Source organism: Trachurus japonicus, chromosome 5 (genome assembly GCF_045865225.1).
Source record: "Trachurus japonicus isolate A0001 chromosome 5, Traja_1.0".
Taxonomy (NCBI): Eukaryota; Metazoa; Chordata; class Actinopteri; order Carangiformes; family Carangidae; genus Trachurus; species Trachurus japonicus.
The window spans coordinates 2,181,008-2,198,543 of NC_140911.1; the positions used below are offsets into that span (position 1 = coordinate 2,181,008).

General features: G+C 41.5%; 1 protein-coding gene and 1 long non-coding RNA gene across 2 annotated transcripts; one reads left to right on the plus strand and one right to left on the minus strand.

Moving 5' to 3' along the window:
• Window positions 1-1,950: 1,950 nt before the first annotated feature.
• LOC146986756 (uncharacterized) lies at window positions 1,951-3,475 on the minus strand. The gene is made up of 2 exons (XR_015035808.1): window positions 3,019-3,475; window positions 1,951-2,416 (listed from the first exon to the last, which is right to left on the minus strand). It is a non-coding gene; the product is annotated as an uncharacterized LOC146986756 (long non-coding RNA).
• pfkmb (phosphofructokinase, muscle b) lies at window positions 2,092-16,193 on the plus strand. Its single transcript, XM_085775534.1, has 22 exons — window positions 2,092-2,300; window positions 4,294-4,367; window positions 4,611-4,688; window positions 5,061-5,250; window positions 6,549-6,714; window positions 7,079-7,123; window positions 7,792-7,900; window positions 8,405-8,500; window positions 8,597-8,689; window positions 10,077-10,202; window positions 10,329-10,393; window positions 10,478-10,541; window positions 10,662-10,808; window positions 10,960-11,030; window positions 11,987-12,074; window positions 12,285-12,437; window positions 12,538-12,702; window positions 13,980-14,041; window positions 14,128-14,239; window positions 14,330-14,429; window positions 14,559-14,664; window positions 15,942-16,193. Exons 1-22 carry the CDS (start codon window positions 2,216-2,218, stop codon window positions 16,081-16,083), a joined length of 2,337 nt encoding a protein of 778 aa, XP_085631660.1. The 5' UTR covers window positions 2,092-2,215; the 3' UTR covers window positions 16,084-16,193.
• The last annotated feature ends 1,343 nt before the right edge of the window (window positions 16,194-17,536 follow it).

Here is a 17,536-nt window from a genome sequence, read left to right on the forward strand (position 1 = left end):
AATGAAGTGTCGCTCTCCCTCCTCAGGAGGTGACGACCTCTCAGTATCTCAATGTGACAGCAGGAAGTCCTCGAGCGTCGACCCAGCAGAGGCTGCAGGTAAGACCGTCTGATGATGAGACACCTTTAACCGTAAAAGGATAGTAGCATTTTTTTAAAGTGGGGTTGTATGATCTACAAATAGCCCCTAAGTACTTTAATTGCAGTAGCAGACTCTCTGCACTCCTCCCGTTAGCAACGCCAGCCCATAGCGGTTTTACCTGAAAAAAAAAAAAACCCAGTTCCATTGTTCGTTATAATATAATTTTTTCCAGCCCCTCAAAGTGCAGGAAAAACAGAGTTTTTATTTGGACCTAACCAACTGCTGATCGGCGAGCGCTAACCCTGGGCGGAGGGATACGTAAGTTGGTTAGGTCCAAATAAAAACTGTGTTTTTCCTGCACTTTGAAGGGCTGGACGAACAATGGAACTGTGTAATTTTTTTCACATAAAACCTCTTTTAGGCTGCGAAAATAGTCCATTTCTTTGGGTCCATTCACAACAATGTATGTTGTAAATCTCTGGGCAGGGCTATGGGCTGGCGTTGCTAACGGGAGGAGTGCAGAGAGTCTTCTACTGCAATTAAAGTACTTAGGGGCTATTTGTAGATCATACAACCCCACTTTAAAAAAAATGCTACTATCCCTTTAAGCCCTTTAAGTCCTAACTCTACAACCTGACAACTCAACACCTCTACAAGCTTATGATTCTACAACTGTACAATCTCACAACCCTACAACCTTACGACTCTACAACCTCACAACCCTACAACCTTATGACTCCACATCCCTACAACTTTACGACTCTACAACACTATGAGCCACAGTAACAGCTGATGATTCAACAGTACAGTAACAGCTGGATCACATTTTGCTTAATGAAGTGTCGCTCTCCATCCTCAGGAGGTGACGACCTCTCAGCATCTCAATGTGACAGCAGGAAGTCCTCGAGCACCGACCCAGCAGAGACTGCAGGTAAGACGGTCTGATGAGGCACCTTTAACACATTTAACTCCTAACCCTACAACTTCACAACCCTACAGCCGTACAACTTTATAACTCTACAACCCCACAACTGTACTGTACAACTCTATAACTCTACAACCCTACAACCATACAATAACACAACCTTACAGCTCTACAAGCCAACAACTCTACAGCTCTACACTTATCATTGTATAATGAATAGATGAAAAAAGCACATTAAACTACAGTAACATCAAGGCTGGTCAACAACAACAAAAACATATTTAAATGTTAAAAATATAATGAATGGAACTGGATTAAGTGAATTTACAAAATATATGGCTGTGCCTTCACCATATCCACACACACACACACTCACCACCCTGAACTGAGGCCCAAGATTGACTAATGTATCTGTAACACCAATGAATAACTACAGCAATATTTAACAAAATGTGTGAGAAAACAATGGCCCACATAGAGCAGAACGCATTTGTGAATTCTGTGCATTCAGGGTGAAATCACGGAGGAACAGCTGCTGCAGTCTCTGAGCGCAGTCGTGTATAATATATTTTACAGCGCGACAGAGACTTCAACCTGCACTAAAGGTTAAACTAAACAGGGCCGGCTCAGGAACAACCATGTGAAGGCCCTGCCGTGGTCAGACACCAGACTTCAATCTGAGCGAAATCCATAATTTATGACAGAAGCTAAAAAAAAATGTTGTTCACACAGTCTCCACGAAAAACCAGGCAGAGCTGCAGCAGTTTTACTAAAAAAAAATGGAGAAAACTTTCCTGGTGTGCAGCCTAATACAGAGCAAATTGAGTATATTTGTATTTGTGAGAATTCACTTGTGCATTTTTGTGCTGATAAATGTTTGTTAAGTACATCTGCTGTCATTCAGTGTAAAGAGATAAAATGATAAAATGCACAAAATCATAAAGTGAGTGTGCAGCTTAATACTTTTAATAGGCACTGCATGCATGTGAGTGTGTATCTAAATGTGTTTGGACAACTATGTGTGCCTTGCCGTGTGCCAAGGGGGGAGTTAATCTGTGCACCCTTTGCAACTGCTATTACTTTCCATAACAGGCAGAGCTGAGTTAGAGGTGAGAGGCGACTTGTACTCCGCACAGTGAAGCAGGGCAGCAGGGATTTTTCACTCAAGGCCTCTTCCCCCATTCAGGCAGCTCCTCCAGAACCAGGACCATGGCAGAACCCCACCAAGTCGACCCCACCACGATGGGAAAGGGTCGGGCGATCGCTGTGCTGACCTCGGGAGGCGATGCCCAGGGTAAGTGGAAGAGATTTTTTTTCTCTCCTTCTTCTCCTGGGTGGCATGTGAGCGTGGAGTGCCAAGGACGTGGATGTGGCTGCGTTTTGTTTGCCTCAGCAGGTGGTTAAGAGGATCTGATGAGCGTGGAGTCGGGTTAAATGACAAACAAAGACGTATCTCAGTTGTAAAATGAATTGCCTTTGACCGTTAATTGCCTTTGACGTGCACAGACCTGCACACTGTGGCTCTATCATCTGCCTTCTGTCATTATTAACAGCTTAAATCTTCTTCACAGTCTGCCCTAACATTCCCTCTGTAGCTGTAGCTTAACAGTAATTAAAACAAAGCAGCATGGACCTCTCTTGCCACATCCATGACAACGTATTCCCTTTATACCATCTCATAATATTTAACTACTGACAATAACACTTGAATGATTTCTCCATCTATCGCTCTCGTCGTAGCTTTTTCTCACAGTGTAACTTATGGGGGAAAAAAAGGCCACAGGCCGAGGACCACGGAGCCAGACAGATGCTCCTCTGACCTTTAACTTGATGAGGAATATCTGCACTGTGACCTTTAGGGAGTGTGTCAGTGACCCCACAGAGCTCTGTAGCGTGTGTGTGTGTGAGAGTATCTGCATGCATAAGAAGAAGAAGCAGAAAAAGAAGAAGAGGGGAAATGCAAAACTGCCTAACCCTCACCGTTCCTTATTTCTCATTCATTACAAACTCACCTCCTCGGTCATCTTGTTTCCCTTTGGTCCAACTTTTCTAGCTCCTTTCCCTCCTCCTGTCTCTGCGGCTCTGTGTGTTGTGGGAGCTAATTTTAGAGACATGACCTTTCTGTCATGTGTTTGTAAAGTGGTGCGGTAGTGAATCAGAGTCAGGCCGTCCTCCTACTCTACCTCTCTCTGCTTCCCTGCTCTCCTCCTTCACACTGTAAGTGGAGATGCTCTTGGCGCCTCTAAAGTTAATCTATCCACATCTTGTCCTTTAACCAACCCCCAACCCCCCCCCCCCCCCCCCCAAAGGAGTGCGGAGGAAACAGACAGACAGACAGAGGCCTTTTCCTGCACAACGAGTCTGACTCCGCCTCTGAAACTTTACCCGCTGCAAACACTGACATTACAGTCAAAAAACAAAACAGAACTGTGCTATAATATGGTTTTCTCTTCTGTCTTTGCTTTGAGACTGTGTCTTAGTCTAAACTGTGACTGAGTCTAAAGTAAGAAATGCTAATATTAGTTATTCATCCTCAGGAGTCACCCAACACCATGCAACATGACATTAAGCACAAGAGGCTTAGAAGAACTGTAAACTAACATGGTTTTATAATATACAATTACAAATACACTTAAAATATACATTTGATGACCAAATAAAGAGTATAAATACACTACTCACAAAAAGTTAGGGATGTTTGGCTTTTGGATTAAATTTCAGAATGCAGCTAAAATGCACTATAACCTTTACAGGTGAACTTCATTTAACCTTCTCTAAACTTCTGAATGCACATGTCCAATTGTTCAAAGTTTCAGTCCTGAATAACCTGCTGTTCTCTAACAAGGTGATTAACCGTCTGGTTTAGTGGTTCAGTCGTCATTGAACCACTAAATGTTGTGGTTCAGTGACAGTTTGTAGACAGTCCTCTTCTCTCTCCCTCTCCTCTCCACCCTGTTACCATGGTGACATCATGAGACCAAGACGACACTTTGATCAAACTGATCAACTATTGAGACATTGAGATTGTTGTTGTGCTATAGCCACCACTGTTATAAGTTTTTGTTTGAGATAAAGAAATGACCATTGCACCCTTCTACTTACAGTAAAAGGCTTCATGATAGAATATCACTGTAGCAGGAACTCTTCATAGGGAGATTCTGGTCAAATATCACTAACTTTTTGTAAGTAGTGTATATTACATCACAGTTTGTTGCATGATTCTGATTGTGTGAGAGAGCCATCACAATGTTTTCATACAAACTAACACACACATGTTGTGTCCACAGGTATGAATGCAGCTGTAAGGGCCACAGTCCGAGTGGGAATTTACACAGGAGCCAAGGTGTATTTTGTCTATGAGGTGAATACTGCTTCTTTTGATTCATTCATTTCTTTAATTATCTTAACACCTGTGAATGTCTAAGAAATTACCTTTCATTCTTAAATTTCATAATAATGAACTGAAACTAAACTTGTTGGACTGAAATAGCAACACATGCCAGAGTAAAGATGTTCCTATATCTTCCCGGTGATGAGCCCTTTTCAAGGAAGTGTTATTGTGTTGTGTGTGTGTGTGTGTGTTTGTGTGTGTTTGTGCTGACAGGGTTACCAGGGTCTGGTGGATGGAGGAGACCACATCCGCCCTGCTACTTGGGAGAGTGTGTCGATGATGCTGCAGCTGGTGAGATGAAGCATGAAGAAGCAAAAAAATAAAATAAAAATGTATCTGCATGTTTTTTGTTTTTTTTGTTTTTTCTACCCTTTTTGCTTTTTGCTGTCACAGTCGAGCCCTTTTCTTTTTTTTCTGAGTAAGGTGGATGATTTGTGAAACTCTGGCAACTCCTCGGCCTCCACTGGACAGTTCTGTAGGTCAAACGGTCACTTAAATGCCAAGGTTCATTAAATAGCTTTCTGGATCTCAGACCTGACCGCTAAGGTTTCACATGATCTTACTCACTTCCACCCCCCCCCCCCAAACCCCTCCACACGCCCATGCATCGGCTTCTCATCTCATCTGCCTCCGAGTGATTCTTGTTTCATTGCCCATCACCAGGGTGGCACTGTGATTGGTAGCGCCCGTTGCCAGGATTTCCGCACCAAAGAGGGACGCACCAAGGCCGCCTGTAACTTAGTCAAACTGGGCATCACCAACCTGTGTGTGATCGGAGGCGACGGCAGTCTGACCGGCGCCAACCAGTTCAGGACCGAGTGGAACGAGCTGCTGGCCGACCTGGTTAGAACTGGTAAGAGTCAGGGCCATAAATATATAGTGGAAATTACTGCAAAAAAAACCTCCACAAACCCACAAAGCATGTTTTACTCACGCCCTACGATTCACAAACAAACTCTGTGTTGTTTGCAAATACAAAACATAATTCACAAACTAATGCATTTTGTTCAAAAATAAGAAATGTACCTAGCAAATAAATACACCATGCTTAAAGCAGATATCAGTGGAATGTTTTTGTTAATATAAGTCCTAAATAGTCCTATTTTCCGTCAGCAATCACTTACATGAAGTATTTCAGCCTAAACACGAGTCTCTCCGTCACTCTGCTCTGCTGTAACCCGAGGAGAAAATTTTCCTTGTGGGATACAAGTGTTATCCAATGAGGGGAGAGAACGGCATGAAGGGCTGTGTGTGCAGCCAGGGATGCGCGTGAATGTGGTGACGTAGCACGAGGACCAATTGATGCCTGACAAGGGCGGGGGCTGCTAACTCATGGTGCGTTCAAGGAAACTCGTACTTTGTGTTTTTCCTTCCTGTGAAGTCATACCAGTTCGATCTGGTACGAGTTCACGGGTCGGAAGTTACGAGTGGCCGTTATAGGGAACTTTCACAGACAACAGGACGGTAAAAACACGAGCTACGGGTTACCTGGAACGCTACCAAGTCGTAGTTGTGACTTGAAGCTGTAACTTACGGTTTCAAAAGCCTGCCTTGAACACAGCATTAGCCGAAACGGCCGTGCCGCTGTTATCTGCTTTAAGAAACAAAAAACGTATTTCTTTAAGTAAAAAAAAAACATCCTTCAAGTAGAAAAACACAATTCTACAACTACAAATACAATTTTACAACTAAAAACACAATTCTACAACTAAAAACACAATTCTACAACTACAGAACTGTCACTGTGACTTTCGGCAGTAAATGTTTGTAGTTGTAGAATTGTGTTTGTAGTTTTTAGTTGTAGAATTGTGTTTTTCTACTTGAAGGGTGTGTTTTTTTACTTGAAGAAATGTGTTTTTTGTTTCTGAAGCATGGTGTATTTATTTGCTAGGTACATTTCTTATTTGTGAAACAAAATGCATTAGTTTGTGAATTATTTTTTTGTATTTGCACAGTTTGTTTGTGAATCGCTGGGCGTGAGTAAAACATGCTTTGTGGGTTTGTGGAGTTTGGGCAGTAATTTCACACCATACATAAAACACAACTTCATGTTGCAGTAACTATTTCATACATCTGCCACTCTAATGTCGCAGTACGATTTACTGGTGGGGTGTTGAGTCTGAGCGTCGCCTCTTTGACCTTTGACCTCAGGTAAAATCACAGCCAATGAGGCCAAGGCGTCCTCTCACCTCAACATCGTCGGCATGGTCGGCTCCATCGACAACGACTTCTGTGGCACCGACATGACCATCGGCTGCGACTCCGCCCTGCATCGCATCATCGAGATTGTGGACGCCATCACCACCACAGCACAGAGGTACACACTACAACTACACACTGCAATTACTTCCTGTTCATCCTCTGGGTATATCAGTTTATAACATTGTCTACACATCCAGAAAATATCTATATTATGATTTTGCATATGTTATTAAGATGCTGTGAGCATATATGTCAGCAATATATTTCATTTATGTTTGCAAATTTATTAAAACAGCAACATCTGTAACATATGTCTACAGGATAAGCTCAAACATATACATATATTTGTATAGACCGGTTATACATGTCAATACAGCTATATATGTAGCCTACATATTGTACATTTTATTGTTGGTTTGAAACACACAACTGTTAAATTATTTAAACTCTGTGTTAACTTAAAACGTGTCACTCTACAGTCACCAGAGGACTTTCATCCTGGAAGTGATGGGCAGACACTGTGGGTGAGTACAAACAGTTCAGATGTTCAGGTAATTCAAACCTATATATTCATGTGGAGTCACAAAATACAGCATGTAGTTGTACCTGTAGTGAAATGGCTAAACTGATCAACTCTTGTTTAAGCACTTAGATACAAAAATGGGTTAGCTAGCAGGTTGTATTGGTTATTATATTGATATTATAAACAAAAATGCATACACAAGTGACAGTTCTGAGGAGGGGGATTCGTAGGTGTGTTGAATAAACTGTGGCTAGGGGTGGAACTGTGTATAAGCCTGCAAGGGCTTCGTTCCCTCCTTGCATAGTGTTCAATGCAATTTGTGCTAAGTAAATAAAACTTAACCAAACTAAACTAAGCCCCACAAGCCTTGCATTCAAATATTCATTTACAAAAATGTCAAAGATTTCTGCTGCTTTCTGTCACATTGAAACCATAAAGAACTCCAAAGCTCCTTAACTGAAATGAAGAATTAAACAGTAGGCACTTCAGCCTTCACCTTTACGATCTATGTATCAATTATGAATTAAGTTTGAATTAAAGAATGCATTATTGAAGGTTGTTTGACTTTTGATTGATGCCTGACTGTAACAATTTGTGCACAAGATCAAATAAACTACTACTACTACAACTACAACGTCCAAGTTTCAAAACCTTACCTCTACCCCACAGTTACCTGGCCTTGGTGACCGCTCTGGCCTGTGGTGCCGACTGGGTGTTCATCCCAGAGGTTCCCCCAGAGGACGGATGGGAGGAACATCTGTGCAGGAGGCTGCAGGAGGTGGGACACATCACAGCTTCCTCCAGGCCCTTCACTGCAAAAACTCAAAATCTTTCCAAGAATATTTGTAGTATTTCTTGCCAAAATGTCTCATTTCTAGTCAAAACTAATCTCTTTTCACTTAAAATAAGACTCATCGCCTAAAAATGAACTTGTTTTGAGATAATTTTCATTTGTTTCAAACTAATTTTCATTTGAAATAAGTGGAAAAATCTGCCAGTGAAAGCAGATTTTTTTGTGCTTGTAATAAGGAAGAAAACTTGCTCCACTATCAGGTTTTTCTACTTATTTCAAGTGAAAATAGGCTTGAAAGAAGTGAAAGGTGTCTAAAAACAAGCTACTTCCTAATTTGACGAGTCTTATTTTAAGTATAATGAGATTTGTTTTGACTAGAAATGACATTTTGATGAGAAATAAGACAAATATTCTTGGTAAGATTTTGAGTTTTTGCAGTCTTTAGTGTTAGTGTTCATTGATCTTAAAGTTTTTCTTTGTCCCTCTCAGCAAAGAGGCCGCGGCTCCCGTCTGAACATCATCATCGTTGCAGAGGGAGCGATGAATCGTGCAGGTAAACCGATCACCTGTGAAGACATCAAAGCGGTCAGTGATGGCAGGACTACAACAACAACAACACACCTGACACTGTACGTTATAGTAGTTTTATACTGACTGCTCATAAATGATCTCTGTGTCCAGTTGGTGTCGAAGAAGCTCGGCTTCGACACTCGCACCACCATCCTGGGCCACGTGCAGCGAGGTGGAACCCCCTCCGCCTTCGACAGGATCCTGGTAAGAACTCTTGTTCCATCTCTTCTCAGCAATGTAAATATTAAACACATAATTTATCAGCCTCTCTGAGCCAAGGTTATTATAGTTTTAAACTTTTCATAGTTTTTATTTTTATTCAGTTTTTCAGTTTGCTTTTTTATTTAGTTAGTTCAACAAGTGATTAAAGAGACCCAGAGGAGTTTGTATTTGGTTATAAAAGAGTCTCATATTAATGTGGATGAATCTACATTACCACTTGTTAACGGGTCCATTTTTGATAAATATATCGTTTTGTCTTTATAGTTATTTTGATATTATTATTTAGTGGTCGACTCGCCCAGCATTTCCTAGTTTTGGTTTCCCGGACGCTGCCCGGTGGGTCATGGGAATAACGCCGCCGGATCTCTAGTTGGCATCGTTTATGGTCGGAACTACGACGGTGTCTGATCATCTTCGAACCTCCAACTTTCATTCTTGATCAATGAAAACATTCTTGTCAAAACATTTGCCGCTTTTGTCCGTCTTGCGCCGGTCCAAAAATTGTGTGCGTGAATTGTGCGTGGAGGCTCATGGGAAATGTAGTGTGAAAACACTTCGCTTTCCGAAACTCCTCGTAGTCCCTATAAACAGTTTTAGTTTAGTTTTTATTTTTCAAGAATTGACCTGTTTTTATTTAGTCTTTGTCTTAGTTTTTCAGGTTTTAGGAGAAAGACTCTGTCAGACTTCTGAAGATGAACTTCCACATTTGTGGGATTTTTCCTTTTTAGTTGCATCCCATAAATGTTTTCATCAGTCCTCCTCATGTTACATTCACTGCAAAAATCAAATATCTTACCAAGAATATTTGTCTTATTTCTAGTCAAAACAAATCAAAAAAGTAAAGTAAAAGTAGCTTGTTTTTAGACACTTTTTACTTCTTTCAAGCATATTTTAAATGGAAATAAGTAGAAAAATCTGACAGTGGAGCAAGTTTTTCTTCCTTATTACCAGCACAAAAAAACTTCCTTTCACTGGCAGATTTTTCTACTTATTTCAAGTGAGAATGTGTTTGAAACAAGTGAAAATTATCTAAAAACAAGTAAATTTTTAGGTGATTAGTCAATATGTAAGTGAAAAGAGTTTAGTTTTGACTAGAAATTAGACATTTTGACAAGAAATAAGATAAATATTCTTGGAAAGATTTTGCAGTGTTGACTCTTTTCTATATGTGGGTCGAACTCCAAGTCGTCCCATATTGAGCTGTGGCGTTTTCTTCCTGCAGCTTTAGACATCAACAAGAAAACTACAACTAAGCTGCTGTTATCTGACATTCAGTTTAGTTTTAGTTTCAGTTTACTAAATTGTTTTTTCACTGCTAGTTATAGTTGTAGTCTTAGTTTTAGTTGACTATAATTTGTGCTGACCCCAGGCCAGCAGGATGGGCGTGGAGGCTGTGATGGCTCTGCTGGAGGCCACGCCAGAAACTCCCGCGTGTGTGGTCAGCCTGTCTGGTAACATGGCAGTGAGGCTGCCGCTCATGGAGTGTGTCCAAGTGGTGAGTCACATATCGTCCACACACACTGCACACAAATCAATACAAAAGTGAATGAAGTGAGTGCTGTGCAGCTGTTTGTTTGTTCAATCTTCTTTCTATTTTTCTTGTCATCTTCCTCAACATCAGACTAAAGACGTCACCGTCGCCATGGGTGAAGGGAGATATGAGGAAGCCGTGAAGCTCAGGGGAAAGTGAGGCATTCGCTTTTGTGTTTTACATTTAAAATCCGAAATTGAGCGGCCGATCTGTACATTTCTGCTCATGTTTGACAACAGGAGCTTTGAGAACAACTGGAACACTTACAAAATGCTGGCTCATGTGCGCCCCCCAGATACAAAGGTCAGGAACTGCAGCTGTAGTGTTTGTTTTTTTTGTTTTTTTTTACATTAACTCACTCTCAGTCTAGAAGTCTCTGTGGAAAATACAATTGTTCTGACAAATGTCTCTTGCCCATGCCAGAGTAATATCAACATTGCCATATTGAATGTGGGAGCTCCGTGCGCCGGGATGAACGCCGCCGTCCGTTCAGCTGTCAGGATCGGCCTCCTCCAGGGCCACCAGATGTTGGCAGTGCATGACGGCTTCGACGGCTTGGCACATGGGCAGGTAAATTCCAGTTACAAACACACACACACAAAATCAGACATGGAGGTTTTCCACAAACATGACAGTTCATCAGCTTCACCCTTGTTAGTGCACGGCAAACACAAAAGAAAGAGTCTGGTACCGTAGAGCTCACGCTGTTGTCTCTGCACAGATTGAGCCCATCGGCTGGTCTGGAGTGGCTGGATGGACTGGAAAAGGAGGTTCTCTGCTGGGAACTAAGAGGTGAGATATTTCAACAGACCTCTTGGTGCACTAATAATGATACATCTTCAATGTTTTAAAGCAGAAGTAAGCGACCCGGTGGTTTTGGCTAACTTCTTGTCAGCCGATGGAGTTAGCAGTCCCCGCCCTCGTCCCTACGTCACCACATTCACGCGCATCCCTTGGCTGCACACACAGAGAGGACCGCCCCTTTATGCCGTTCTCTCTCCTCATTGGATAAAGGTTGTAGGATACAAGGAAAGTTTTCTCCTCGGCTTACAGCAGAGCAGAGTGACTGACAGACCCGTGTTTCGGACCAAACACTCTATATAAGTGATTGCTGTCGGAAGATATAACTATTTAAGACTTATATTAACACAAACATTCCACTTACTTCTGCTTTAAAGGGACAATGAGGAGTTTCTATTTGGTCGTTGTATCGTTTTGTCTCTATCGTTATTTTGTTATTATTAGTGGTGGTGGAAATGCTGGTCGAGCCGACCAGCGTTTCTTTACTTTCGGTTTCGCGGCGAGTCATGAGAATAACGTAGCTGAATCGCCGTTTATGGTCGGAATTACGACGGTATGTGAACCTCTTTGAACCTCTGACTTTAATTATTGATGAATGAAAACATGAGTCCGTCTTGCGCCGGTCAAAGAATTTTACGGTGCGCGTGGAGGCTCATAAATGTAGTGAGAAAACGCTTCGCTTTTCCAAAACTCCTCGTTGTCCCTTTAAAGGGGAACTATACAAGTCCAGTTGTTTTTCCTCTGTTTTGCTAACCCTCCTTTCCGCTATGCATTTGTTGAAAACAAATCCAGTGAGTTAGGCACATGTATGTGTTACCATGTGTATATTTGTGTAGTGTTATCTGTCATAAACAAGAGATTACGGGTTATGGGGCGCGTTTGTGTCACTTTTGTGTCGAAAGTTGCTTATAATATAGGCTAACATGGTGTTTTCTCTTTTTATAAAGATCCCTGCCATCTGAGTGCATGGAAGAGATCAGTCTGTCCATAGCCAAGTTCAACATTCATGCTCTCATCATCATTGGAGGCTTCGAGGTGAGCAGCATTTGCTTTATTGATATCATACCGTCGATGTCTATTTAGTCTTTTTATTTATTTCTTATCCTATTTCATCTATCTTTTTGTGACGTGAAGGGGGCCGACTGTGTATATGACAAATAAACATCTTGAAATCCATGGCGTAAGCACAGGTAAACGATTGTGGAAGTCGATTTCACTCATTTCGTCCCTTCATGTCTTCATCAGGCCTTTATCGGAGGTCTGGAGATGGTGCAGGCTAGGGAGAAGTATGAGGAAGTGTGCATTCCCATCGTCGTTATTCCTGCTACGGTCTCCAACAATGTCCCTGGCTCTGACTTCAGTGTCGGCGCTGACACCGCCCTCAACACCATCACCATGGTAAAACTCTTTTGGTGCACAAAATACAGTCTAACTAAACTAACCCTTACAAGTCTGTCTCAGTATGGTGTATTATTTTTCTCTCTTCCTTCTTTTGCAGACATGCGACAGGATCAAACAATCTGCTGCTGGCACCAAGAGGAGAGTGTTCATCGTTGAGACCATGGGAGGATACTGCGGTTACCTGGCAACCATGGCCGGCTTGGCTTCTGGAGCCGATGCTGCCTACATCTATGAGGATCATTTCAACATTCATGACCTTGAGGTCTGAGCTCATGATTGTGTAAAACGACAGAAAGGCTGAGTGGTGATGTTCAGAAGTGGTTCTCAATCTTTTCAGGGCACTGGACTCCCATTACCCCCCCACCACCACTACCCAGGCATGAGTTGGGGGGCAAAACAAGTCTCAAACCAATTTGACAGACATAAAAAAATAGGCTTTTTAATTGCATCATTGCATATTTGTTAATGATTCTGAAGGCAAATATGCAATCATGAGAGTCGCTGTACACTGAACATTGCACATTGCTGTTAAGTGAGTTTAGTGAGCAGTGAGTTTCAAATTTTGAAAAGAACACAGGAAGTGTTGAGTTTGTGTTTAAAAAGATAAATGGGGGTGAATCGAAAAACCATTAAAATATGACCAATTTCCCATTAAAACATATGGGATTGGGAAAAATGCCTTAGTTTAGCTTGGCTTAGTGGCTCCGGTCACTATTTTAGTAAAATGATAAATGTCTGTAAAGATCACTCAACCAAATGATAGGTTATAGTCTTAAAAGGATAGTTCAACATTTTGACAAATTGGCCCATTGCCAGTAGGTTTGTTACCTTTAATTGTCGGTGCAAGCTATTTTTAGAACGGCGGAGCAGAGCCGTGAGCTGCTCAGAGCTGCACTACGGAGGCTCATGGGATTTCTTGGTTTCCCTCATCAAACTCATCAAATACACAATCCAACAACTCCACAACGCTCTGGTGGACAAGTTGTGACCTGCACATTCACCACGCTATGAGATAATAACACAATGTTACCAGACAGAGTTGTTTTAGAGGTAAATACAGAGACTGCTTGATGAAAAACTGCCCAACAGAAATGCGCATCAGCGGTTTTGCATGAATTTCCCTCTAAAACAACTCTGTCTGGTAACGTTCTGTTATTATCTCATAGCGTGGTGAATGTGCAGGTCACAACTTGTCCACCAGAGTGTTGTGGAGTTGTTGGATTGTGTATTTGATGAGTTTGATGAGGGAAACCAAGAAATCCCATGAGCCTCCGTAGCGTAGCTCTGAGCAGCTCACGGCTCTGCTCCGCCGTTCTAAAAATAGCTTGCACCGACAAGGTAACGAACCTACTGCTATGACTGTAGGGATTATGGCAAAGGGCCATAAGGTAAATGCAGAGACTGCTTGTTGAAAAACTGTCCCTGAAGGCAACACGCATCAGGTTTTGCATGAATTTACCTCTAAAACGACTCTGTAGCGTACAGTAACCGATCACCGAGGGGTGAGTGTTTGGATCTGATGAGCTGGTTTGTCTACAGATGAATGTGGAACATCTGGTGGAGAAGATGAAGACCACGGTGAAGAGAGGACTGATTCTGAGGTTTGAACCTTTTAATTTCAACTTTTCACTCTGCAGCTCACTGTTACTCAGTATTTGATCCAATATTCCCCTTCCTCTGTTTCCAGAAATGAGAGATGCAACGCAAACTACACCACAGATTTTATCTTCAACCTGTACTCAGAGGAGGGCAAGGGTGTGTTTGACTGCAGGAAGAACGTACTTGGACACATGCAGCAGGTGTGTGCAGATCTTCTGTTTGTTGTGCTGCTGCAGAGTCCTTACTGTACTTACCACTGAACCGATTTCCATAAATGTGTTGGTCATTAGGGAGGAACACCCAGTCCTTTTGACAGGAACTTTGGAACCAAGATGGGCATCAAGTCTGTGCTGTGGTTGACTGACAAGCTGAAGGATTGCTACAGACACGGTGCGTTACACATGAACTCACTAAAAAACACAACATGTACTTGTATACTTGTTTTGGTGTATGCTTCTGGCCTCCTGTGATTCCCCCTGACCTGATGGAAAGTTTTTATTGTTTGTTTCAAACCTCCAGGTCGCATATTTGCCAACTCTCCAGATACAGCCTGTGTGCTGGGAATGAAGAAGAGAGCCTTGGTCTTCACATCTCTTGAGGAACTTAAATCAGAGACCGACTTTGAGTAAGTCTTCATTTCTGTCTTTTTCTTGTTACTTATTCTCAAGTGTACACAAAAAGATGAAAACATGAATAATATTTCTCTTACAGTTGTAGATCTGGTATGGTGGTGCTTCATGTGCACATATATATTATTAGTATCAGAACCTTTATTCAGAATACACAATCAACATATCAGGTGGCTATTTAGAGAAAAGTGAAAGTAACAGAAGATCACATTGGAAACAAATTAACGATCAACAAGATGAGTCAGTTAGAAACAGGAGCAGTTGGAGGTAAAATAAGATAAGATTAGAGATTTAAATTGGCCTAATGATAAAAGATGAGGTAAGTTTTAGATCGTTATGCGTAGTGTTCAAAGTTGTATGTGCACATTATAAAAAAATTGTTTTCCAAGTTCAGTGAAAACAACTGGGACCTGCAATGTAATCCAGTCCTTCGAGCGTGTTTGATAAGAGCTTGTATTAAACGACACCAAAGAAGAGGGTAAAGGACTTTAAAGGGATATTCCGGCGTAAATTTAACCCATGGTCTAACGCACCGTCAGACCGTGTAGTACCCCCACTGGAGAGATCAAGTTTGCCGACTTCTCAAAACACTGCTGACTTTGTAGCCACGAGCCAACCACCATCAAAAAAGCCGCGAATATACACAAAAAACGCTCAGAAAAAGACCAAACTTCATAGACAGTTCAAAAAGGGTCCCAGCACATAATATGAGCCATCAAACACCCGCTAGCTTTGCCTGGTTTCTATTGAAAAGAGAGTCAGGGCTTCCACATTAGGAAGCGGCTGGAGGTCTTTTCGTCTGTTTTCAATAGAAACCAGGCAAAGCTAGCAGGTGTTCGATGCCTCTTATTATGTGCTGGGACCTTGTTTGTACTGTTGATGAAGTTTGATGCTGTTCTGAGCATTATTTGTGGCGATGAGTGGCTTTTTTGATGGCGGTTGTTTCGTGGCTCCATAGACAGCAGTGTTTTGCTATCTGGCTGTTTGTGCTGAAGTCGCTAAGTTGGCAAACTCGATCTCTCCAGGGGGGGTTCTACTCTGTCTCATTGGTCTCTGTCTCACATTGGACCATGGGTTAAACTTATGCCAGAATATCCCTTTAAAAATGAATAAGACCCAGCTTCTATCATGCCTTTCAGACAGGCAGACACAGAGGGCATGTTCATTACATGTTAGCTATAAAGCTCTAGGCTGCTTACTCTGAATCCACAGTCTAGAATATTTTCATTTTTGCTCTTGTCGTTTCACACCGATGTGCTATTTTTCCCTGCAGGCATCGTATTCCAAAGGTACAGTGGTGGTTGAGGCTGGTACCCATCCTGAAAATCCTGGCCAAGTACAAGACAGCCCTGGACACCTCCGAGAAGGCTGCAATGGAACACGTCATCAAGAAGAGAGGCTTAGTTCACCAGTAGCCTTTCTATGTGATTATTCTTGCCATCAGGAAACCGACAAACCCCTGTCTCTGAAAAGTGCAATATGAATAAAGACAGTAATCACAACAACAATAAACACTCAGAACTCACACAGGTGTTTGTATTTGCTGTGTTATTGTGCTGCTCTCCCATCACAGAAGCTCTTTTCCCATCAAAATTGTGGTTTTGGTTCATCTTCTGCACTCTCACTCACATTTTTCATCTGAAATTACCAAACTAAAATGAAAAACCGCTATGCCTTTCTTTCTTATCCTGCTTTGTATGATTTCCAAGCCAAACTAAGACCCAAGAAAATATAACATTAGTCTGTCTACGATACCAATTTTAAAGGAGAAATCAGGATTCACATCGCATCCTTTGTTTGTCCTCCACAGGTCTGATATTTAACAGAATAGTGACGCATATATTTAGTCTACTGAGGTTTTAGAGAAGGGTTTTGTTGTGTGCGTGTGTGTTTGTGTGTGTCCTGAACCCTTCACCATTGATAATAATGATGCCACAACCAGCAGCACCAAATGACTGGTGAACTGTGGACCTGCGCCCTCTAGTGGATACATTCCTCCCAGCCATTATTTACTCAGAAGGATAATTCCATGATGATCTCTTTCCATGAGTTGGCAATCTCTCAGACTTCTCATATGTGAATGGTGTTCTCGTTGATTATCAGGGGGAATGATGTGGAAAAGAATAGACATTAAAAGTCTTGGTAGAAAAAAATAAGAAAGCAAAAGAAAGAATGAACTTGTTACAGTTACAGGGGGGAAACGAATAGATAGATAGATAGATAGATAGATAGATAGATAGATAGATAGATAGATAGATAGATAGATAGACTTTACAGGACGTTCATTTAAAAAGAGACAAACACGCTCAACTCAACTTTATTTATAAAGCACTTTAAAAATAACCACAGCTGGAACAAAGTACTATACATAAATAAGAATAGAACGTAAGAGATAAAACATAAAAACAATATAAAAACAATAAAACAATAACAATGTTAAAACAATAAAAACAATATATCACTAAAACAAGACCAGAGTTTCATGTTGGGTTGAAAGCCAAGGAATAAAAATGGGGTTGTTTTAAAAATGGACAGTCAGATGGCTTGTCTGATGTGCTCACATATTATAATATATTTTTATTTTGTATTATTAGATTTATTTTTTATGCATTTTTTTCTTTTTCTTTTTCTTTTATATTTCTTTATTTTCTTTTTTGAAAGCAACGATTACGGTAATCAGTAGTTAAATACCGATAGGTGGCGGTCACGGGTCATTCCCACCGGATGCTAACTTCCGTGAAAAACCAACGAAGAGGAAGAGGCCCATTTATGGTGTGAGTAAAACCGGATGTGCTCTCTGATTGGTCAGCGAGCGCCGTTCAAAAACAGTGCGCGAGCATTTTTCCACGATAGCTGCCGATTTGAATG